We start from the raw sequence: 25,344 nt of genomic DNA, 5'->3' as shown, positions 1-25,344 counted from the left end.
AGATCATCCAAAGCAAAGATATTAACAATATGGAAGATCTGAACAACACAATTAACAACACAATTAAATAGATAAAAATTCTGCATCCAACAGTTGGCAAATGCACTTATTTTTCTCAAACATCATAGTACAATTACAAAAATTGTCCATTTATTAGGCCATATGGCAAATCTCATGAAATTATAACATAGTCCTCATTCTCTGTGCACAAAGTAATTTAGAGGCAATAACAAAAGATAAATCTGTAAAAGTTCTTATATATTTAAAAATGTGGAAACACTTGTAGGTAATTCATGTGTCAAAGAAAAACTGATGAAAAAGCTGAATGATAATGAAAATATCACCTACCACGTTCTGTAAAACAGTTAAAGTCGTTCTTTAAGGACAATTTATTAATTTGAAAGCTTGTTTTAGAGAAGATGGTAGGTTAAAAATTAATGAGTTTTGTGTTTAACTCAAGAAATTAGGAGGAAAAATAGAAAAACAATCAAAGTAGAAGGAAGTAGATAATAAAGATAAAAACAGAGGTTCAGAAAAAGGTAAAAAAAAAGATACAAAAAAAAATCCACAAAATTAAAAGTTTTATTTTATAAACAGAACAATCTCTGCTGAGATTGAGCGAGAAAAAAAAAAAGAACGTACAAATAAGCAATATTAGAATAAAAAGAGACCTAATCACAGACAAGGCAAAGATTTTTTTAGATGAGCTACTCTGAATCATTTAGGCCACATAGTCAAAAACTTAGGTGAAATGGGCAAATTCCTAGAAAACTATGATTTACGAAAACTTACTAAAAAATAGAGAAACTGAATTGTTTTATATCTACCAAAGAAATGCAATAAATATTTTTAAATCTTCCCACAAAGAAAATAATTAGTCCAGATATGTTTATAAATTACTTACACCAAGGTTTCAAGAAAGAGATCATTCCAATCTTTAAAAATGTCCTGGCCGGGTGCGGTGGCTCAAGCCTGTAATCCCAGCACTTTGGGAGGCCGAGGCGGGCGGATCACAAGGTCAGGAGATCGAGACCATCCTGGCTAACACTGTGAAACCCCGTCTCTACTAAAAATGCAAAAAACTAGCTGGGCGAGGTGGCGGGCGCCTGTAGTCCCAGCTACTCGGGAGGCTGAGGCAGGAGAATGGCATGAACCCGGGAGGCGGAGCTTGCAGTGAGCCGAGATCGCGCCACTGCACTCCAGCCTGGGCGACTAAGCGAGACTCTGTCTCAAAAAAAAAAAAAAAAAAAAAAAGTCCTATAAAACTGAAAAAGAGGGACTATGACACAACTCACTCAATGATATTAATGTAACCTTGATAGCAAAACCAAATAAGGACAGGACAATAAAGAAACCTTTTGGACCAATCTCACTCATAAACATAGCTACAAATTCAAATAAAATACTAATGAAACAAGATTAGGAGTTTATTTCAAATAGATAATATATCATAAAAAAGTTGAGATTAACCAGAAATGCCAGGGCAGTTAAACATTAGGAAATATAAAATATGGCTAGGCACGGTGGCTCACACCTGTAGCCCCAGTGCCTTGAGAGGCCGAGGTGGGTGAATTACTTGAGCCCAAGAGTTAGAGACCAACCTGGGCAACATGGTAAAACCCCGTCTCCTCCCCCAAAATACAAAAATTAGCCAGGCATGGTAGCACATGCCTGTAGTCCCAGCTACTTGGGAGGCTAAGGTAGGAGAATTGCTTGACCCTGGAAGGTGAAGGCAACAGTGAGCCAAGATGGCACCACTGCCCTCCAGCCTGGGCAACAGAGCAAAACCCTGTCTCAAATAATAATAATAATAATAATAATAATAATAATAATAATGCTAAAGAAAAGAAAATATAAAAATATAATTCACTGACTAGGCACAGTGGCTCACACCTGAAATCCCAGCACTTTGGGAGGCCAAGGCAGGTAAATCACCTGAGGTCAGGAGTTTGACACCAGCCTGACCAACACGGTGAAACCCTTTCTCCACTAAAAGTACAAAGATTAGCCAGGTGTGGTGGTACATGCCTGTAATCCCAGCTACTTGGGAGTCTGAGGCAGGAGAACCGCTTGAATCCAGGAGGCAGAGGTTGCAGCGAGCTGAGATCGCACCATTGCACTCCAGCCTAGGCAAAAAGAGCAAAACTCCGTCTCAAAAATATATATATACACACACACACACACACACACACACATATACACACATATATACACGTATATATACACATATATGTATATACACACATATATACATACATATGTATGTGTATACACATGTATATATAGTTGTATATACTTGTATATACATATATACATATGTATATACACATGTATATATACATGTATATACACACATATATACACATGTATATACACATATGTATCTATACACACACGTATATGTGTGTATATACACACACACTATATATACACATATATACACATATATATAATTCACCGCATTAACAGATTAAAGGGGAAAAATATAATCTCAAAAGATGCAGCAGATAATGAGAAGCAGACTTTTCAAAATCATGAATAAGACTTAGAAGTCCTATTTACTTCTACTCAACATTATAGTGGATTTTCTAAGTGCATTAAGACAAGAAAAAGAAGCAACAAAGTACAAAGATTGGGAAAAGCAATAAAAGGTAGGCGTATTGGAATATACTTCATTCATAAAGATATAATTCTCTATACAGAAAGTCCCACAAAATCTACAGGCAAATTATTGGTAATAATAACAGAGCTGGCCATGCAGGGTCTCACGCCTGTAATCCCAGCACTTTGCGAGGCCAAGGAGGGCAGATCACCTGAGGTCAGGAGTTCGAGACCAGCCTGACCAACATGGAGAAACCCCATCTCTACTAAAAATACAAAATTAGCCGGGTGTGGCAGCATTCGCCTGTAATTCCAGCTACTCGAGGGGCTGAGACAGGAGAATCGCTTGAACCCAGGAAGCAGGGGTTGCAGTGAACCAAGACTATGCTATTGCACTTCCAGCCTGAGCAAGAAGAGCAAAACTCTGTCTCAAAAAGAAATAAAATAAATAATAATAACAATAACAAAGCTAACCAACATGGCTGAATAGAATAACAATATGCACAACCAAATATATTTCTAAGCATTGGCAACAAACAGAAAATTTAAAAAATAAAAAAGCAGGTTACCATATGATAGGTTTGGCTGTGTCCCCACCCAAATCTCATGTTGAACTGTAGCTCCCATAATTCCCACGTTCTGGGAGGGACTCAGTGGGAGGTAATTGAATCATGGGGGTGGGTCTTTTCTGTGCTATTCTTGTGAGAGTAAATATCACGAGGTCTGATGGTTTTATAAGGGGGAATTCCTCTACACAAGCTTTCCTTACCGGCTGCCATGTAAGACATGACTTTGCTCCTCCTTTGCCTTCTGCCATGATTGTGAGGCCGCCCCCAGCCATGTGGAACTGTGAGTCCATTAAACCTCTTGTTCTTTATCAATTACCCAGTCTCTGGTATGTCTTTTATTAGCAGCATGAGAAAAGACTAATATACCATAACAATAAAAAAGTATAAATTACATCTAATGAAGTTATGGAAGACCAATATGGAATAAATTCTAAAACTCTATTTGATAAACATCAAAGAAGATCTACTATAGAAATAAATAAAAGAAGACATTCAAAAGGAAGACTTTCTGTTGTAAAGTTACCAGTTTTTCCCAATTTGACCTACAGATTCAGTGTAACTTAATGCCAAATCCCACTGTGTTTTTTCCCAAGAACCTAAAAGCTTATTCTAAAATTTATATGGATGAACAAAGGTCAAAAATATAACAAAGACTCTTTTGGAGAAGAATAAGGTAGGAGGTATACTCTATCCTATTTGAGGACTTTGATTACAAAGTTAATTAAGAGAGTGGTATTAATGCTGCAATACACAAATGGATTAATGGAATAGTAGAGATTCTGGAAACAGATCCACACATATTTGGACACCATATATAACAGAGGTGGTATTGTATATAACGAAGAAAGGGAGAATTAGTCAATAAGTGGTGCTGGGAGAATATGGGGATAAATGAAATTGGATTCCTACCCAACATGATACATAAGTCAATTCTAGATGCATCCAAGACTTGGATGTGAAAGCTGATATTTTAAACATCTATGGGATAATGTCTTTAGTTTCCTGGGGTAGAGAAAACACATACCCAAAAAAAGCCTTATCTGAAACTGAAAACACAAAACACTCCAAAAAAGCTTATCTGAAACTGAAGAGATGAACAAAGTTGACTTTCTGTTTTTCAAAATACTCCAAACAAGAATTTGTAGACAAGCCACAAGCCAGTAGTAGATATCTGCTATATATAACTAGTGGTACGCCAAAATACGTTTTAAAAACCTGGTGTTGCAGAGAGGAAAAAAGCCATGATTTGTTGGGTATGATTCTTTTCAAGGTGGAAAATTTATTTCAAGCCACCAACATGATGTTGCTAAACATGAAGTTAGGAAGAGATACACAAATCTCTCTGACTACACAAGCCAGCTTCAGCACACCACTGCATATAACACTAAAGGATTTGTTTCCAGAATGCAAGAAGAACTCTTTCTGTTTATCAATAATTAAATGACAAGCAATGCCACAAAAAAGGGAGGCATGAATAGTCATTTTGCAAAAGAGGAAATATGAATGAAGAATAAAAATATTAAAAGATTCTCTACTTCACAGTGAGAATATAAATGCAAATTAACATTACGATGAGTAAACATATTATACTCTTCAGATGAACTAAAGTTAAGTATTACTGCTGGGTGCAGCGGTGGATGTCTGTAGTCCCAGTTACTTGGGAGGCTGAAGTAGGAGAATCACTTGAGCCTAGGAGTTTGACTCTAACCTGAGCAACATAGTGAGACCCTGTCTCCAAAAAAAATTAAAAGAGAAATATCACTATATTAATTTTTCCCAAAGACAGTTCAAGGGGAACTCTTAAACAATGCTGGTGTGAACATAAATTGGCACAACCACCCTGGAATACAATTTGTCATTATCTTACAAAGTTAAGTACTGTACATTCTACAATCCAGCAATATGTAAGCTCAGGTATATATTGTAGAGGAATTCTTGCACAAGCATACCAGAAAATATCAACATGAATATGCACAGTAGCACTTTTTGTTAAAAACATAACAACCCAAATATAATCAGTCAAGGTTTGTTCAAAGAAGTAGAACTACTAAGAGAAATTGACATAAGGGATTTATTTTTATTGTAGAGACTTGACTGTATGCAATTGTGGGAGCTGGTTATACAAGCTATGGGAGGCTGCTGTTTCTGTGTCTAGTGCTGGAACCGAAGTTCACAGGACCAGTGGTCAGGAGGTAGAGAGCAGGAAGCGAGGACAAACTGGAATCCATGAGGATGGACTGGAATCTGCATTGGTCTCTCACCACCTCCAAACCTCTGGTGCCATTTACCACAGAGTTAAACACACCTCTGACCCAAGAGTTAGAGAAGCTGAAGCATAAGATCCAGAGGAGCTGGGGGAGCTATGGGCTCTGCACCTACCTCCTGAGTGTTAGGAAATACAGCTAATTTCTTCACTTTCATCTTCCATGTCAGGCAGAAAATGTCTCTCCAGGTTCATCTAGTCTATTTTCATATGGGAAGTTTAAGAGGCCCAGAGAAGTCAAGTGACTTGTTACCTAGAAACCTGTTTTAAAAAAAAAAAAAAAAAAAAAAAAAAAAAAGTCTTATGCATCTGAAACCCTTCATAAGAAAGTGCATGTCCGTATTTTGGATCTGGGTACAGGCTCTCCGAGGGATATTTTTGACTCATGTTCTTTTGCCAATTGCCTCTGATTATATCACATAAGAGGGCTTAGGTAGCTTTGCAGTAATAGTTCTACTAATTATTCTCCAAAGGAAATTCCTCATTCCACTGCAAATAGATGTGATCTTAAGACTGATTTCCCCCAGAATCACTACAATATAATCTTAATCTAAATTTGAGCACAGCATCTAAATATTCATTTTATTTAAATGTGAATTGCTGCGTTTGAGCTAAGGCCAAGTTCTCCATATGAAATCCAAATTTGGTACCAATTTGGTAACCATAATCCATGGTTACTCTGTGACTACTAATCTGGGGGAAAAAGAAAACACTCTTTGGCAGAAGAGGATAAGTACATTCCTAATTTTCATTTCCAGATTCTTAGCCACTCATCCAGGATGAATGTTAAAACCATTATCAAAACATAGCCTTAGAAATAAAATTCTGCTAGGGAGATAATAACTCTTTGTCAATGAATTTGAGTAATAATAACACAACAAAGTTCCAGTACTGTGAAAAAGTTTGGCTAATCTCAAGAATATTTATAGCATATGCAACTTGAAGTAATTTCTTTATCTAAAAATATTGGGCCAAAAGAAACTGATTAGAGTTTAATGTAATTTTATATTAAGTGTTTTGCTGTGGTATTTAGATTTTCAATAATACTTTATTATAAATCATCTCAGTGATTTAAAATAGAGTATTTATCACTTTTAAATGATAAAAAAATTTTAATCATTTATCATTTTAGATGATAAAAATGAATTTTGAGGAGTGGGAAACTCTTTTGGTAAAGAAAAAGATAAAAAATTTTTTTAGCATTTTTAGTTTCACAAAATAACAAATTGGAAGGTAATAATGTAAATTTGTAAGTTTTTGTCTGCAAAAACTATGTCCTAAAAATCTTTAGATGGTGCATTTCATTACTAACTTTAAAATAAAATTTAAGATAAAAATATGATTCATAGCTAACTTTTTCTGAAATGTGTTTCTTTTTTTACAAAGTGAGATGTATCAGTACTTCTTTTGTTTCTATGCAATAATATTGTCACTCTCCCTTTTCTATTAACTGATTTGGACTCTAAGATAGTGTATAACAAAATGCCCCCACAACCCACAATTTTATGGATATTGTACCTATTGGGTTATTTTCCAATATGGTTATCACGTAGAAACCTCAAAAGAGAGAGGCTAACTTCCTCCTGTAAAGAAGGGATCATTAACACCACCAATCAATTGAACAAAGCCACTTCCACACACAGTCAATAAGTTGCTTTTTTTCTTGTTCTTACTCTTCTGGGTCTAGACTTGAGGAGTTGAAGTGTTAAGGTGTATGTACCTTGGCCATGGGTAACTGCCACAAATTGGGTTCTCAGTGAAGCACAGTCTGGACAGAGATTGGGGTGAAGGAAGTTTATTAGGGAGTGTTCCTGGGATCAAACCAGTCCACTGTCTGGTCTTAGACCAATAGTAAAGAGGGGAATAGCGTCTTCCCCCACAGGCCAAGGGAAGACAAAATTAGCGGGATATAAGATCTAGCTATTCTTCCCCATGTGGAGATTCTCCTTCCAGTGAACATTTGGGAGAAGCGTTTATTTTTATTAAGAAAGGCAACATTTTTTTTTTGACATGTACAAAGCACTTTCCTATATTTTTATTTTTTAATTTTTGATTTCCATAGGTTTTGGGGAAACAGGTGATGTTTGGTTACATAAGTTCTTTAGTGGTGATTTGTGAGACTTTGGTGCACCCATCTGCCGAGCAGTAGACACTGAACCCAATTTGTAGTCTTTTATCCGTCACCCCCTTCCCACCCTTTCTCTGAGTCCCCAGAGTCCATTGTGTCATTCTTTTTTTTGTTTTTTTTTTTTTTTTTTGAGATGGAGTCTCGCTCTGTCGCCCAGGCTGGAGTGCAGTGGCCGGATCTCAGCTCACTGCAAGCTCCGCCTCCCGGGTTTACGCCATTCTCCTGCCTCAGCTTCCCAAGTAGCTGGGACTACAGGCGCCCGCCAACACGCCCGGCTAGTTTTTTGTATTTTTTAGTAGAGACGGGGTTTCACCATGTTAGCCAGGATGGTCTCGATCTCCCGACCTTGTGATCCGCCCGCCTCGGCCTCCCAAAGTGCTGGGATTACAGGCTTGAGCCACCGCGCCCGGCCCATTGTGTCATTCTTATGCCTTTGCATCCCCATAGCTTATCTCCCACTAATGAGTGAGAACATATGATGTTTGGTTTTCCAGGAGAAGGCAATATTTTCATTAGGGGTCTATAACTATTAGTGGCTAAGTGTTTTTTAAAATTTGGTATTTCAACTGTAGTCTTCATGATCAGTGATTTAAAAAAATACCAAATTGTACTGAAATACATTTGCTATATATTTATTTCAGATACTATATTAAAATTGAAAAATTAGTGTTTTCTGCTGTTTGGAAAATATGGTAAATTTTCTTCTCTAAGTTGTCTTTTGTTAGAATTTTTATGTGGTGTCACAGGCCTCTTCATGCCCTTTGCATTCTCTTCCAAAAATCTGTTCTTGCTGTCAGTTAAGCGGAAATGGTTAGCAACAAAGCAAAATCAAAGCGGATCCACCCAGCTTTTATATCCTGCATGGCTGAACTTTAATGAAAGTTTGAGTTTTTCCAAAAGTCTGGTCTTTACTGACTGGGAATGAAAACCATTTGGAAAAAAATGCCTTGAGCATGTGAACCATGTAATTTCATTTGAACTACGGAATTCCAAAAATACTTTGCTTATTGAAAGAGCTGTGTTAGAACTTGATATTGAGAAGGATAAGTACTAGTTCTTTTCTCCCTTTTTCTCATAAAGATTAAAAAAAATTAAAGACTGTCTGAGTGGCTGGTTAGGAAAATAGTGTGAAGAGGCTAAGTTGGACCACCAGGTAGGCTTGCTCTAGAACCTATTCCTTCTTTAGGAGATCCATCTACTCTTCTGCACTCCATAGAGCCCCATGCAGCTTGAAGCAACCCACTCTGCATTGATGATAATTCAAGGCTCCATCTGGCCATGTCTTGATGACTACTTTAACTGAAGCCCAGTCATTTCATCAGTTCTGCTCACTGACACCAGTGTAAATGCTGTCACAGTAGCAAAACTGGAATTGCTGGGTCCCTGCTAGGCAATCTGGACAGAGAACAAAGTAGATCCTGTTCAGTTTTATGTCTCCATGAGGGGATCAGGTGTTAACATTATTAACTAGTATTTTTGGGAATATGTAGTACGTGCTAGTCACAATACTGGATACTTTTACATGGATTACGTTATTCAATCCCCGTAACAATCCTCTATGGAATTTTGAAGCTTAGAGAGATTAAGAAATCAGGTTTTGAAACCAATGAGTCTGACTCTAGAGGCTTTGATCTTCTTTCCTATTTTGTAATCTCTGGCTTTTAGTCATGGGTCTTAGTGTACTAGATTGGGATCTCAGATAGCAGTGTAGTAGATATAGTTGGTGCCCTGCCCATGTCTCCTGAGCCTTACCAAGTGCCAGCAGCTGGACCATCTTGCTTAATGGCCTTCTCTGGTGACTGGAGCTCTATGTGTGAGCATAGGTTTGAGGAGATGTAATGCCTTAAGTACAGCCTTTAACTAATGATTGATAGGAGTTGGGGTATAAATACTTCAGCTCCTTTGCTACTCTGGTAGAATAACTCAAGAGGCATGAATTTTACACTGGTACCCAAAATTCTCCAGAGGGATTAAGTCCATTATCTATAGTACTAACCCACTTGAAAACACGCCCTTTTCATTGATTGCCTTCCCTCTTTGTCTCACTTCCCTTGCCCGTATTTCCTGAGATCACTACCCAAGTAAACTATTTGTGTACGTATTAATGTCTTGGGATCTGGCTTCTGGGGGAACCAAAACTAAGACAAAGAGCAAAGAAAAGGTGAACCTATGAAGAAGGAGGACCCAATTGGAGCGGTTGGGGCAATGCTGGAAGGAAAGCATGGGGTTGCAGTCTCTAGGAAGAAGCCTCTGATGATGTTTTCCTGTTCTTGAAGCTGACAGTGTCATTGTGAGACAGGAGACAAAGGTTTTGGGAGATGATTGAATATTGACACACTGAATGGTTCTTTGCTTGATTGGATGGAATTTCCTTCAGAAGTTCTCTTTTGATCTGTTCTTTTCAAATGTATGCTATATTTGCCCAAGTTTAATAAGAAGAGATTCCAGAAAATGCAACCATTAATAACTGGAATAATGAAACAAAGAAAATGCCAACATGTTAAAAATAGAACATTGAGTAAATGGTCATAAGTAAATGAAAGACAAAAAGTATAAATATAATTTTGAAGGATGTATAATTTACTCATATGGCCTGAATGTAGTATGTATCATATTTCATGCAAACTTAAACTGAATGAGGCGCTTTTTTTTTTTTTTTTTTTAAGACAAAGTCTCCCTCTGTCACTTAGGCTGGAGTGCAGTGGTGCAATCTCGGCTCACTGCAACCTCCGTCTCCCAGGTTTAAGAAATTCTCCTACCTCAGCCTCCCAAGTAACTGGGACTACAGGTGCGCGCCACCATGCCTGGCTAATTTTTGTATTTTTAGTAGAGACGGGGTTTCACCATATTGACCAGGCTGGTCTCAAACTCCGGGCCTCAAGTGATCTGCCCGCCTTGGCCACCCAAAGTGCTGGGGTTACAGGGATGAGCCACCATGCCCAACCTAAATGCAATAGTTAACAATTTACAATACCATTAACCTTAACAAGGCAAGATTTTGCCCACGCCCATGTTAGTCCCTGAAAATTTGGGCACCACTGGACGTCCAGTTAATCGGTAAAGATGATAGAGTCACTAGTTGAGACATGATCCTTTAAGTGTAGTAAAAGTGGTATAAAAGAGCCTCATTGGCCAGGCACGGTGGCTCATGCCTGTAATCCCAGCATTTTGGGAGGCCGAGGTGGGCAGATCATGAGGTCAGGAGTTTGAGACCAGCCTGGCCAATATGATGAAACCCCATCTCTACTAAAAATACAAAAATTAGCCAGGCATGATGGTACATACCTGTAATCCCAGCTACTCAGGAGACTGAGGCAGGGGAACCGCTTGAACTTGGGAGGTGGAGGTTGCAGTCAGCTGAGATCGTACCACTGCACTCCAGCCTGGGTGACAGAGCGAGACTCCATCTCAAAATGTGTGTGTGTGTGTGTGTGTGTGTATATGTATATATACATTTTATTGCTAACAAAATGCTCATGATCTTCACAGCATCCAGCAAATAGTAATCTCTTTGCTGCTGGAGGGTCTTGTCCCATGTTGATGGCTGCTGACTGATCAGGGTGGTGGTTGCTGAAGGTTGCAAGTTTTTTGTTTTTGTTTTTGTTTTTTTTTGAGATGAGTCTTCCTCTGCCGCCAGGCTGGAGTGCAGTGGCGTGATCTCGGCTCACTGCAACCTCCGCCTTGCAGGTTCAAGCAATTCTCCTGCCTCAGCCTCCCAAGTAGCTGGGACTACAGGCAGGTGCCACCACGCCTGGCTAATTGTTGTATTTTTAGTAGAGACGGGGTTTCACCATGTTGGCTAGGATGGTGTCGATCTCTTGACCTCGTGATCTGCCTGCCTTGGCCTCCCAAAGTGCTGAGATTACAGGCATGCGCCACCGTGCCCGACTGCAATTTCTTAAAATAAGAAAACAATAACATTTGACCCATTGATGAACTCTTCCTTTCATGAATAATTTTTCTGTAGCATGTGATGGTGTTTGATAGCATTTAAACCATAGTAGAAATTCTTTCAACATTGGAGTCAATCCTCTCAAACCCTGTCACTGCTTTATCAACTAAGCTTATGTAGTATTCTAAAACTTTTGTCATTTCATCAATGTTCACAGCATCTTAACTAGGTGAACCCTCCATCTCAAGAAACCACTTTCTTTGCTAATCAATAAGAAGCAACTGCTCATCCATTAGTTTTATCATGAGATTGTAGCAATTCAGTCACATCTTCAGGCTGTTTCAATTCTTTTTCACTTGCTATTCCCATCACTTCTGAAGCGACTTCCTACATGAAGTCTTGAACCCCTCAAAGTCACTCATAAGGATTAGAAGCAACTCATTCCAAATTCCTGTTAATACTGACATTTTGACCTCCTTCCATTAATCATGAATGTTCTTAACGGCATCTAGACTGGCATATAAACCTCCTTTCCAGAAGGTTTTATTTTATTTATTTATTTATTTATTTATTTATTTATTTATTTATTTGAGACAGAGTCTCACTCTATTGCCCAGGCTGGAGTGCAGTGGTACAATCTTGCTCACTGCAACTTCCACCTGCTGGGTTCAAGGGATCCTTGTGCCTTAGTCTCCACAGTAGCTGGGACTACAGGTGTGTGCCACCACACCCGGCTAATTTTTGTTTATGAGATAGAGTTTCATTCTTGTTGCCCAGGCTGGAGTACAGTGGCGCGACCTCAGCTCACTGCAACCTCTGCCTCCCAGGTTGAAGCAATTCTCCTGCCTCAGCCTCCCGAGTAGCTGGGATTACAGGTGCCCGAAACCATGCCTGGCTTTTTTTTTTTTTTTTTTTTTTTTGAGATGGAGTCTCGCTCTGTCACCCAGGCTGGAGGGCAGTGGCGCGATCTCGGCTCGCTGCAAGCTCCACCTCCCAGGTTCATGCCATTCTCCTGCCTCAGCCTCCCGAGTAGCTGGGACTACAGGCACCCACCACCATGCCCAGCTAATTCTTTCTGTATTTTTAGTCGAGATGGGGTCTCACCATGTTAACCAGGATGGTCTCGATCACCTGACCTCGTGATCCACCCGCCTCGGCCTCCCAAAGTGCTAGGATTACAGGCGTGAGCCACTGTGCCCAGCCACACCTGGTTAATTTTTGTATTTTTTAGTAGAGACAGGGTTTCACCATGTTGGCCAGACTGGTCTTGGACTCCTGTCCTCAGGTGATCCACCCACCTCGGCCTCCCAAAGTGCTGGGATTACAGGTATGAGCCACCATACCCAGCCAAATTTTTGTATTTCTAAGTAGAGACGGGGTTTTACCATGTTGGCCAGGCTGGTCTTGAACTCCTGACCTCAGGTGATCCGCCCACCTCGGCCTCCCAAAGTGCTGGGATTACAGGCATGAGCCACCACGCCCAGCCCCTTTCCACAAGGTTTTAGATTTACTTTGCTCAGATTCATCAGAGGAATCACTATGTATAGCAGATTCACTATGTACAGCTGCATTTCATAGCCTTATGAAATGTATTTCTTAAATAATAAGACTTAAAAGTCAAAATTACTCTTTGGTCCATGGGCTACAGAATGGATCCTGCATTAGCAGGCAAGGAAACAGCATTAATCTCCTTGTATGTCTCCATCAGAACTCTTGGATGGCTAGATGTGCTGTCCATGAACAGTAAAAATTTTAAAGGACTCTTTCATTCCAAGTAGTAGTTCTCAACAAGAGCTTAAAATATTCAATAAACGACACTGGAAACGGATGTGCTGACATCCATGCTTTGCTGTTCCATTTACAGAGGACAGACAGGGTACACTTGACATAATTCTTAAGGGCCCTAGGATTCTAGGAATGGTAAATGAGCACTGGCTTAGACCATCATTATTAGCCACTAACAAGAGAGTCAGCCTGTCCTTTGAAGTTTTGAAGCCAAACATTGACTTTTCCTCTCTAACCATGAAAGTCCTAGATGACATCTTATTCCAATAGATGGCTATTTCGTCTACACTGAAGATCTGTTGTTTAATGTAGTCACCTTTATCAAAGATCTTAGCTAGATCTTCTGGATAACTTGCTGTAGCTTCTACATCAGCACTTGCTACTTCACCTTGCACTTTTGTTATGGACACAGCTTCTTTTGGTAAACCTCATGAACCAACCTCTGCTAGCTTCAAATATTTCTTCTGCCTCTCATAGGCTTCACAGAATGGAGGAGAGCTAGGGCGTTGCTCAGGCCTAGGCTTTGGCTTAAGGGAATGCTTTTTAAAAACTGGTTTTTGCTTCATTTTAGAGACAGGGTCTCACTCCGTCACCCAGTCTAGTGGCGCACATAGCTCATCGTAATGTGGAACTCCCGGGCTCAAGTGATCCCCCTGTCTCAGCCTCCCAAGTAGCTAGGACTACAGGTATACACCACCACACCTAGCTAATTAAAACTGTTTTTTAAAAAAGAAATGGGGTCTTGCTATATTGCCCAGGCTGGTCTCAAAGTCTTGGGCTCAAGTGATCCTCCTGTCTCAGCCTCCCACAGTGCTGGGATTACAGGCATGAGGCACTGCGTCTGGTTTAAGAGAATGTTGTGGCTTGCTTTATCTTCTATCTAGACCATTAAAACTTTCTCCAGGTCAGCAACAAGGCTGTTTTGCTTTATCATTCCTATGTTCTCCAGAGTGGCACTTTTAATTTCCTTTAAGAATTTTTTTTCCTTTACATTCATAACTTGGCTAATGGGTACAAGCGGCCTAGCTTTTGGCCTAGCTTTGCTTTCAACATGCCTTCCTCACTTAGTTTAACCATTTCTAGCTTTTCACTTAAAGTGAGAGATGGGATTCTTCCTTTCACTTGAACACTTAGAGGCTACTGTTGGGTTACTAACAGGCCTAATTTCAATATTGTTGCATCTCAGGGGATAGGGAAGCCCAAAGCAAGGGAGAGAGACAGAGGAACTGCCTGTTGATGGAACAGTCAGAACACACACAACATTTATCGCTTAAGTTCTCCATCCTACATAGATGTGGTACATGACACCACAAAATAATTACAATAGTTACATCAAAGACCACTGATCACAAATCATCACAACACATATACTAATAATGAAAAAGTTTCAAATATTGAAAGAATTACCAAAATGTGATACAGAACCATGAAGTGAGCATATACTATTAGAAAAAATGGTGCCAACAGACTTGCTCAACACAGGGTTACCACAAACCCTGGATTAAAAAAAAAAGGACCAAATTACACTTCCATCAAGACTGTATAAATGTATCCCTGTTTCTTATGTGTACTCTTACCAACATTAGTTCTTGTAATTTAAAAACTTTATAAGTTTCATAGATGAAAACATGCACCTAATAACTTATTTTTTTTTTTGAGACAGGATATCGTTCCTTTCAGTCAGGTGGGAGTGCAATAGCACGATCTTGGCTTACTGCTACCTCTGCCTCCCGGGCTCAAGCAATTCTCCTGCCTTAGCCGCCTGAAGGGCTGGGACCACAGTATGTATGCCACAGTGCCGGCTAATTTTTTGTAGAGACAGGGTTGCACCGTGTGGCCCAGGCTGGTCTCAAACTCCTGGGCTCAAGTGATCTGCCTACCTCAGCCTCCGAAAGTGCTGAGATTACAGGCGTGATTACACTGCCCAGTCCCCTATTAACTTTTATCGTAAGCTTAATCTTAGAACAGAGTCCAAAAATTTTGACTAGAGTGGTGGGGGAAGCTGGTAGAAAAAGGAGGAGAAGAAAGACCTAAGGCATGGGAACTGTTAGTATATTGTACAAAATGGAGTTAAAATATGGTATTTGAAAGTTGAAGCCGGGCACGGTGGTTCACACCTGTTATCCCAGCACTTTAGGAGTCCGAAGCTGGTCGATCATTTGAGGCTAGGAGTTGGGAGACTAGCCTGGCACATGATGAAACCCCATCTCTACTAAAAATACAAAAACTAGCCAGGCATGGTGGGGCACCTGGTCCCAGCTACTCAGGAGGCTGAGGTACGAGAATCACTTGAACCCGGGAGGCAGAGGTTGCAGTGAGCCAAGATTGCACCACTGCACTCTAGCCTGGGCGACAAAGCAATGCTCTGTCTCAAAAAAAAAAAAAGAAAAAGAAAGTTTAAAAATTCAGCCAATAACATTTTTGTCACAATGGGGGAACTCTCAAGTATGGGGTTTTGGAGAGTCAGCTATTTCCTTTTCTCCCCACCAGGGAGAAAGACCTAGAGGTTTTTCCCTTCTCCCTCTCACTGTCCAGAGCAATTACCACAATTTAGTTCAGCCTAAAGAGCATACGCTGTTGGAAAAACGGCACTAATAGACTTACTTGATGCAGGGTTGCCATAAGCCTTAATTTTTTTTTTTTTTTTTTTTTTTCCTGAGACAAAGTCTCACTCTGTCACCTAGGCTGGAGTGCAGTGGCGGGATCTCGGCTCACGGCAACCTCCGCCTCCCGGGTTCAAGCAATTCTCCTGCCTCAGCTTCCGGAGTAGCTGGGACAACAGGTGAATGCCACTATGTCCGGCTAATTTTTGTATTTTTTTTTTTAGAAGAAAGACAGGGTTTCACCATATTGGCCAGGCTGGTCTCGAACTCCCGACCTCGTGATCTGCCTGCCTTGACCTCCCAAAGTTTTAGGATTACAGGTGTGAGCCACCGTGCCCAGCGAAACCTTACATTTAAAAAAAATCACACTGGAGCCTGGGTGCGGTGGCTCATGCCTGTAATCCCAGCACTCTGGGAGGCCAAGGTGGGTGGATTACCTGAGGTCAGGAGTTCCAGAGCAGCCTGACCAACACAGAGAAACCCCGACTCTACTAAAAATACAAAATTAGCTGGGCATGGTGGTGCATGCCTGTAATCCCAACTACTCTGGAGGCTGAGGTAGAATTGCTTGAACCAGGAGGTGGAGGTTGCAGTGAGCTGAGATGGCACCACTGCACATCAACCTGGGCAACAAGAGTGCAACTCCAACTAAAAAAAAAAAAAAAAGAAAAAAGAAAAAAAGAAATCACACTGGATCTGTAGAAAGAATATCAGTTCTTTTCAACCATGTGACTTCAGGCATATCTACCACACTTGTCATGTTTCCTCACTTAAAGTGAGAATAACAACGTCACACCAATGTCACCCACCTTGAATGTTTACTGTGAATTAAATCAAGACAAGCATCTGAAATTATTTCGTGAATCTTAAGTGCTACACAGGAGTGTGGCAGAGGAATTAGCTTCTAAAGTCAGCAAGATTAAAATTAAGTGCAATAAAAATTGCTTAGAAGTTCCTTAAATTGCCCATGAGCACAGTATGACAGACTTGAGAGACACATGAGAACAAAGACTCTCTGAGAGACAGCTGGGATAAACATTCAGTAACACTGCCAGCAGAATTGTTGCACTAGAACATTTTCATTTCCTCTCTCTTTCTGCCAAGTGCATAACTGAATCTAAGATGAAAGTATGATGCAACTTTGTTATTCTACAATTTTAAATTGGCAAGTTAAGAAACCTCTCTGGGCCTCTTTGTCTAATGATGTAGCTCAGCTGGATCAGGGTTTCATCCACGGTTTGTCTGACAAATATTGCCAGCTTACTACGCTTACTGTGTTCTAGGCTGCTGTGTTGGACTGTGGGAGGGTAGACACCAAGGAGACAATCTGATCACAACAGGCTGGTGAGTGGTGAGGCAGTTTCAACCTTCATTTGAGGAATCCAGGGTTCTATAACCACCTTCTAGGGAATGTGGTGAATGTTTAGAAAAATTACAGAAAGTTACCAGCTACTCAGGAGGCTGAGGCAGGAGAATGGCGTGAACCGGGAGGCGGAGCTTGCAGTGAGCCGAGATCGCGCCACTGCACTCCAGCCTGGGTGACAGAGTGAGACTCCATCTCAAAAAAAAAAAAAAACAAGAAAAAAAAAACAAGAAAAATTACAGAAAGTTACATATTTTGTTATGAATACCAGCTACAATGCTATATCTAATATGAATTAAGTTCCTCTGTTTCCTTTTTTTCTGTTTATGTTGCTACTTTTTTTTTTTTTTTGAGACAGTCTCACTCTGATGCCCAGGCTGGAGTGCAGTGGCGGGATCTTGGCTCACTGCTACCTCCGCCTCCCAGGTTCAAGCGATTCTCCTGACTTAGCCTCCCGAGTAACTGGGATTACAGGCACCTGCCACCACACCCAGCTAATTTTTGTATTTTCAGTAAGACGGGGTTTCACCATGTTGGCCAGGCTGGTCTCGAACTGCTTACCTCAAGTGATCTGCCCGCCTCAGCCTACCAAAATGCTAGGATTACAGGCGTGAGCCGCCGCACCCCGCCTATGTTGCTACTTTTTAATGTGGGTTCAGTTTTTAAACCTGGCTCTTTAATTGAAAAAGTAATACAAACATATGTAAAAATTCAAACTGTAACAAAAAAGGTAGACAACGAGAAGCAAATCTTTCTTCTATTTCAGACTCCTCCTTCCCCATTCCACACCACATCCCCTCAACCCTTCTATTCAGACGTTACCACTGGGTCAATCCGTTGAAAGTTACAGTTAAGGTGATACCTGGAGTCCAAAAGCTAAATATGAACCTAAGCTATCACCAGTCCCTTCCAGTTCTAAAACTAAGTCCAAGCCTTTTGCAGCACGAAAGAGATAGCCTCCTCCTATCTAAAGTTATGGCTGGTAGAGGCTCAGACGAATGGAAACCGATTTCAGACACATATTTAGAACTCCTGAAAGGCAGAAGACAGAACTTAATACTTTTATGGTGAGTGGTTTATTTACTGACTAAATAAACGCTCCCTTAGGGATGTAAGCTCTATACGGGCAGGAGCTTCATCACCAGCTCTCACTGCAGACCCCGGCATTAAAGGCGCTCACACGGTAAAAGCCCCTACCGCCCTCTACAGTCACAGTAGGCCAGCAGCCCAGAGTGGGAATCCGCGCAGGGCGTCACGTGACTCCAGCTCCCCGGCATCCGGCCCGCCCCCACCGAGACCCCGCCAATCCGGAAGGGAGGTCCAATTTGGCCAGGCCAGGGCGTGTTCCATGGGCCCAGTCGCCTTGCTGCTGCATTATCCCTGGACTCGCCCCACTTGCCTCGGAGTCTCAGGCGGTTGCCCAGGTCCTCCCGGCAAAACCCTGGAGCTTGCTAGGGAGAGGAGCAAGTGCGGGGCCAGCGAGCAGAAGTGCCGACGCAGCCCGGCAGCCGCGGGCGAGGCTTAGGCTGAGCTTCAGGATACAGCTAGGGGGACGGCAGGAGTCTCCAGAGCGCGCGCGCCGGCCCTCCCCGTCCCGACCCACGCGGCGCGGCGTGGTGACGCCCGCGCGGCCTGAGGAAGGGGCGGGGCCGGGGCGGGCCTCCGCACTCCTCCCGCCCTCTCTCTGTCCCTACTCTCCCTCCCCTTCCCTCCCCCACACTCGGCCCCTTCAGCTTGGGGGTGCCTTCGTCGCGCAGCCTCGCGTCGGCCCGGCCCGGCTAGGCCAGCGGGCAGATGCCCCGAGCTGCAGCCGCCGCCGCCGCCGACTCGGCCGGTGGCGGTGTGGGAGGCGGGCTACCAGCCCGGGGCCGCTGAGTGTGACGGACGCAGCTGGGAGCCGGGGGCCCGGGGCCCCGGCGTCGGTGGCTCCGCACGGACCATGTATTTTCTGAGCGGCTGGCCCAAGAGGCTGCTGTGCCCTCTGGGGAGCCCGGCCGAGGAGCCTTTCCACGTTCAGTCCGACCCGCAGAGGGCTTTCTTCGCCGTGCTGGCCGCGGCCCGCCTCAGCATCTGGTACAGCCGAGTAAGTAGAGCCGCCCGCCGCCTTTCGCCGCTGCCTCCCCGGCCCCCCGGCGCCGTCCCACCCCTAACTTCCACCCAGCGCCCGGGACCCTTGCCCCTTCGCGCCAGACCCACCTGCCTTCGCCGTCCGCGTCCTCCTTCCACCGACTTGGCAGCAGGTACCCGCCGGCTCCGGGCATGTCCTCCAGCCGGCGGTCCGGGGTGGATGAAGTCGCTGCTGCCGAAAATCCCTGAGCCTCCCCACGTTGGACCGACTGCCGCGCCGTGCAGACTCCGCACGCTCCCCGGCCGAGCCCAGACTTGTTCTTCCCTCCCTTCCCCCATTCCCCGAGGAACAAATTTGTTTAAACTTTCCACAATTAGAAATCCGGCCGCTATGGTGCCCCAACCCTCCCTCCCTTTAAAGGTCGTTGTTTTGGAGTTAGGGAAAGCCTCTTGGGCTTTACCCAGCGCCAGACTTTACAGGCCTATAATAAATTATTTCTAGAAACTACAGCCTGAATTCTTTATTCTTCACTAAAGGTCTGGTTATTTAACTCCCCTCTTTAACTCCAACATCCCTTCCCCACTTTCGAGTTGGTCTTTTTCTTTGCTGCTGCTCTTGGACTCTTCGGAGTAGGGGGTTAAAGGAGCGGAAGTAGAACTCAAATCTGTTCGCACAACCCCCAGTTATAACACCTGGAAATAATAAGGCTTGGGAGGAGCATGGAACTGAATTCTGTTTTTGCTTTAAGTCCTGGTTATCTTTTTCTTTCTTGTATTGAGTAGATATGAGAAAGAAATAAGTGGTGGATGGGATACTCCCTACTCTCTACAAACACTGCTATAACTTTGTCCATGAGAACGACAGAGTTCAGAGTATAAAAATGCTTTTTTTCCTCCCCAAAGAAGGCAGCCAATCGATGTCAGAGTGAAGTTTTTCTCCTTTCCAAGTTAATTTGACCATGTGGGATAGGTTGTGACCTTGTCCTTATTAGATCTTCGTGAAATACTGGTTTTAGTTTGGTAAAATCCCCAAATCTTTGTGTGTTACTATTTGATTGCCTGTAATGCCCTTGACCGTCCTCACCCACATCCCTGGTAAAACTGGTGATGGGATTTAGTGACGGGTAATTCTGGTGTCTCCTGTGACTGTCATAGTTGGGCTGTAAATCAGACTATTTGCCATCAAGTTTTGGCGGATCTAATTTTCAAATGCAAATCAGAACAAAACAAACTGTTATAAAATCCTAATACCAATAATATGACTATTTTGTCTAGTGCTTGATGGTGTTTTGAATATGTATGTATGTGTGTATATATATATATAAACGTGTAAATATATACACATATATCTATAAAGTATCATCTGGTTCCTAAATGAGATACTCGTTTACAATGTATATGCCAGTTGAATAATTTTTAATTTGTTTAGGTGTATATAACTATTAACTTTAAAGCACATGCAGAAAAAATGGAACTTGAATTTAAATTGTCTTTTGAATTTAGTACATAATTCCTTTTGAATGTAACAAATTTAGACTTTACGTCTAAAATTTAACTTTTCTTACCTTTAAAAAGGCAGACCTAAGTTAATTTTAAATAAAAGTAAACAGTATGAATTGACCAGAAGCCTGTAAACCACTTTATTCCCCCATAAGAGGAGCACAAAAATTTGCTTTAATTTAGGGACATTGTGAATATTCTTAAGAATGTCCATTGTTTGGTTTTGGAGTTAGATACCACATCTAGAAATCCAAGACAGTCCTGGAATTTAAACTATTTATACTCTTCTTTCAAATTCCCACCTCACATGCAGCTTCCTTTTTCCACGGAAGTCCAGGGACCACTACTATTAAGTTCCAGTGTGCAGAAGTTAGGCTGTAGGGAACCCATGGGTTTAGAGGTCTGGAGTGAAATGAAATGCAGGATACCTTACAGGAGGCTGCATGATACTGTAGTATGAGTGGTTAACCTTGGTCTCTGGGCACCAGCTTTGTTGTCACTTAAAAAAATCAGGTATTCACAAGGTCAAGAGATCGAGACCATCCTGGTCAACATGGTGAAACCCCGTCTACTAAAAACACAAAAACATTAGCTGGGGGTGGTAGCGCGCGCCTGTAGTCTCAGCTACTCGGGAGGCTGAGGCAGGAGAATCGCTTGAACCCAGGAGGCAGAGGTTGCAGTGAGCCAGGATTCCACCACTGTACTCCAGCCTGGCAACAGGGCAAGACTCTGTCTCAAAAAAAAAAAAAAAAAAAAAAAAATCAGGTATTGAACCAAGTGATTATAAGGTGTATGATTACATGCCTAGGTGAGTGGGATACAGTTACTAGACTCCAGCTTCCAATCTTCTCTTCCTGGGATATGCACTTTCTTACTCTGTATGAAAGTTTTCATTTTGATTTTCTAATTTCTAAACTTCCTGAAAGTATGTAAGTTAAAATAAATTTAGATTAACACACTTCATTTAAAAGTGAAAATGCCCTTAGGTAAATTAAAGGGCTGTCAGTTATACTGCGTAATTTAGAGTGAATTGGTTTTAAAAGTTCTAATGGAGCTGCTAAAAGCTTTGACTTTTGAGAGGCTGTAGATGCAAGTAATTTTATGTTAATATTTTGAAGATCTACAGGATTCTACAGAGTTGAAGTCTTACAGCTGCTTGAGGGCATTTGAAGGCAGGGAGACATGCTCAAAGAGATGATAAAACAAGATTTGCTTACTTGAAATTTTGTTACGGCTCACTTAGTAAATCAAGCTCTCTTAGGAGGGATAGCTTTTAAAAAGAGACAACTAGTCTTATGGAAGGGACAGTCGTTTGGTCGTCTAAGCTGGTTGTTTTAATGTTCAAAAGAATTGTGGAAATTGTATGTGTACAATGATGCTTCATAAGACTGAATCTCTGTTAAAATCTCTAACTGTACATTATATGGGTCTTCTAGTGAACTTTTATGTACTACTTAAACCTACTGTCCTCTATTCTAAGTAGGTATTCGGAATTCCACTGTTATATACTCATATGTCTTCATAATTATTTCCTCCCCCAAAGTTGAGAAATACAGTATAGTGTTGTTTATGAACAAAAGAGCCTCTAGATAGTCACTTAGCTTTTTTATATTGAAGCCCCAATGTTACATTTTGGAGCCCCCAAAAAGGTGTTAAAAAGGGCTCAATATGTGTAGGCTAGATTGGGGTGGTAGAGGTAGAACTTTACTGGGGGCAATTGATACATTTCTGCTAAGGTTGTTGTAGAAGGACTAGTTTCAGCTTTGAGGATGAAACTGCTATATAAGGTAGGTTATGATTTATGATTGACATAGGTGTAGTGTGAGATGAATTACATTTTGTACTGTACTGGGGGCCCAGAATTACTCCTTTAATATACTAACTGTGAATATGAAAGTCTATATATGTGAACATCAAAATGATATCTTTGAATGTAGCCATTCTAAATTAGATGTATAATCATATCTCATTTTTCACGTCACTGACTTTAAACATTTAAATTACCTTCAGATGTATTTTTGAACACCAACTGTAAAATACAGATGTATATAAAAGGGATGAAGAGACATGTTATATGTGAACTGTGTAAAGATGTTAATGTGTTAATATGATAAATCTTGTGAGTTATCACTGTTGCAGGTAGTTAATAAAAAGCTGAAATGGGCAAATAATTGCTAGGCTTATAAAATAAATTGTATGTCATTTAGTAATCCTGAGCAAAAACTTAGTTCCCACTGGTGTGCTAATCATGGAAAAAAAAAATGATCTTTCAAAAGAACCAAGCTTTGGATCAGGTATATGATTAACTGTGTGACCTCAGGAAGACCATTTTATTTGTATTTTCCCAGCATTCCCATTTCTCACCCTTTTAACTCTATTACTCACTGCCTCCAGAGAGCCTTCTTTATAAATTCACTGCTCTGAAGTCTTCTAGGGTTCACTGTTGATTAAAGAATGAAGTTCAAACTCCTTAGTTTGATATCACAGACACTCCCTTCTTGGAATGCTCTCTTGCCTCATTTCTGCCTGTCTGAATATTATCCATCCTTTAACTGCTGTTGAAATCCTTTCTTTATGAGTCATTCTTTACCTACTATAACCATAAGTGTTCATTTTTCTGATGAACTGCTGCTTCCCCCCTACTACTAGCTTTGTTGAGGTATAATTGACAAGTAAAAATTGTATATATTTAAGGTGTGCTGTGCAATACTTGGATCTACCCTGTGAATTGATAACCACAGTCAGTCTAATTAACAGATCCACCATCTCACACAGTTACCCCTTTTTTTGTATGTGGGATGAGAACGCTTAAGACCTACTCTCTTAGCGAATTTCAAGTATACGATATGTGTTAATTATGGAAATAAGTATCATTATTAACGATAGTTACTGTGGCGTACATTAGGTCCCCAGAATGTATTCATTTTATACCTGAAAATTTGTACCTTTGACCGAAGTACTCTCATTTCACCCACCTCCTAGGCCCTGGCAATCATTGTTCTACTCTTCTGTTTCTATGAGTTTGACGTCTTTATATTCCATGTATGACATCATGCAGTTGTTTTATGTCTTGCTCACTTAGTATGGTGTCCTTAAGTTTCGTCCATGTTGTTGCAGATGGCAGGATTTCCTTGTTTTTTAAAGGCTGAATAATATTTCATGTGTGTATGTGTGTGTGTTACGTTTTCTTTATCCATTCATCTATTGACAGACACTTAGGTTGTTTCCATATCTTTGCTAGTTTGAATAATGCTGCAAAGAATATGAGAGTGCAGATATCTCTTTGAGTTACTGATTTCAATTCCTTTGGATATATACCTAGAAGTGGGATTGTTGGATCATGTGATAGTCCTGTTTTTAGTTTGAGGAACTTCTGTTTTCCATAATGACTGTACCATTTTGCAGTCCCATCAGCAGTGTACAGGGAGGGCATCCCTTTTCTCCACATCTTAGCCAACACTTGTTATGATTTGACTTTTTGATAATAGATGTCCTAACAGGTATGAGATATCTTATAGTTTTGATTTGCATCTTCCTGATGATTAGTGTATTGAGCATCTACTGGTCATTGGTTGTTTTTTGGGAAAACATCTGTTCAGATCTCTTGGCCATTTTTAAATTAGGTTATTTGTTTTCTTTTGCTTTTTGCTACTGAGTTGTATGAATTCCTTACATATCTTGGATATTAGCCCCCTTTTAGATGTATGGTTTGCAAATATTTTCTCCTATTCCATAGGTTGCTTTTTTATCTTGTTGATTGTTTACTGTACAATAACTTAATTTCATGCAATCCTGCTTGTTTATTTTTGCTTTTGTTACCTGTGCTTTTGATGTCATCCAACATGCCATCGTGAAAACAGATGTCAGGGTGTTTTTCCCATTTTCTTCTAGGATTTGTATGGTTTCAGGTTTTACATTTAAGTCTTTGATCCTTCTTCTTTTAATTTTTGCGGGTACATAGATCTGTGTATTTATGGGGTATATGGGATATTTTGATACAGGACTGTAGTTACCCTGTTGTGCTATCAAATACTAGATTTTATTCATCATCTAGACAGGGTCTCACTTTGTCACTCTGGAGTACAGTGTCATGATCATGGCTTATTGCAGCCTCGACCTCTTGGGCTCAAGCAGTTCTCCCACCTTAGCACCCTGGGTAGCTGGGACTACAGATGCGTGCCACCATGCCGAGTTAATTTTTTGTAGAGATGGGGTCTTGCCATGTTGCCCAGGCCAGTCTCAGATTCCTGGACACAAGTGATCTGGCCACCACACCCAGTCCTTATTCATTCTTTCTGTTTTTTGTACCTATTAACCATCCTCCCTTCCCCCTCCCTATTTAATCCTTCTTGAGTTGATAGTGTAAGATAAGGGTCAGTTTCCTTCTTTTGCATGTGGATATCCAGTTTTCCCAACACTGTTTATGGTATTGAAAAGTCAGTGTTGCAGGATGTGTTTTCTCCATCCTTAGCACTTGGTGAAAGATTAATTGACCATATATGCATGCGTGGTTTTATTTCTGGACTCCATTCTATCGCAGTGGTCTGTGTATCTCTTTTTATGTCAGTACCAT

General features: G+C 41.2%; 2 protein-coding genes across 11 annotated transcripts in view; one reads left to right on the top strand and one right to left on the bottom strand.

Moving 5' to 3' along the window:
* PLGRKT (plasminogen receptor with a C-terminal lysine) overlaps positions 1-19,622 on the bottom strand; it is a 258,998-nt gene extending 239,376 nt beyond the window's left edge. For 3 of the 5 annotated variants that reach the window (XR_012424732.1, XR_012424730.1, XR_012424731.1), the window contains exon 1: positions 19,401-19,622. The gene's annotated coding sequence lies outside the window, so the exon portion shown is untranslated. The remainder of the gene's footprint in view (positions 1-19,400) is intronic. The other 2 variants (XM_045373226.2, XM_065531027.1) reach the window with 1 other exon arrangement.
* The window catches only part of RIC1 (RIC1 homolog, RAB6A GEF complex partner 1), a 153,489-nt gene continuing 147,065 nt past the window's right edge, over positions 18,921-25,344 (top strand). For all 6 annotated transcript variants that reach the window (XM_074017525.1, XM_074017527.1, XM_015437202.3 and 3 more), the window contains exon 1: positions 18,921-19,287. Coding sequence is in view for 3 of the 6 variants with exons in the window: in XM_015437202.3 (XP_015292688.1) it covers positions 19,144-19,287 (144 nt within the window). In the remaining 3 variants the exon portion in view is untranslated. The remainder of the gene's footprint in view (positions 19,288-25,344) is intronic.

Source organism: Macaca fascicularis, chromosome 15, assembly GCF_037993035.2.
Source record: "Macaca fascicularis isolate 582-1 chromosome 15, T2T-MFA8v1.1".
NCBI classification, from domain to species: domain Eukaryota; kingdom Metazoa; phylum Chordata; class Mammalia; order Primates; family Cercopithecidae; genus Macaca; species Macaca fascicularis.
Note: the sequence above shows the minus strand (reverse complement) of the source record. Positions and strands in the feature narration are given on the sequence as shown.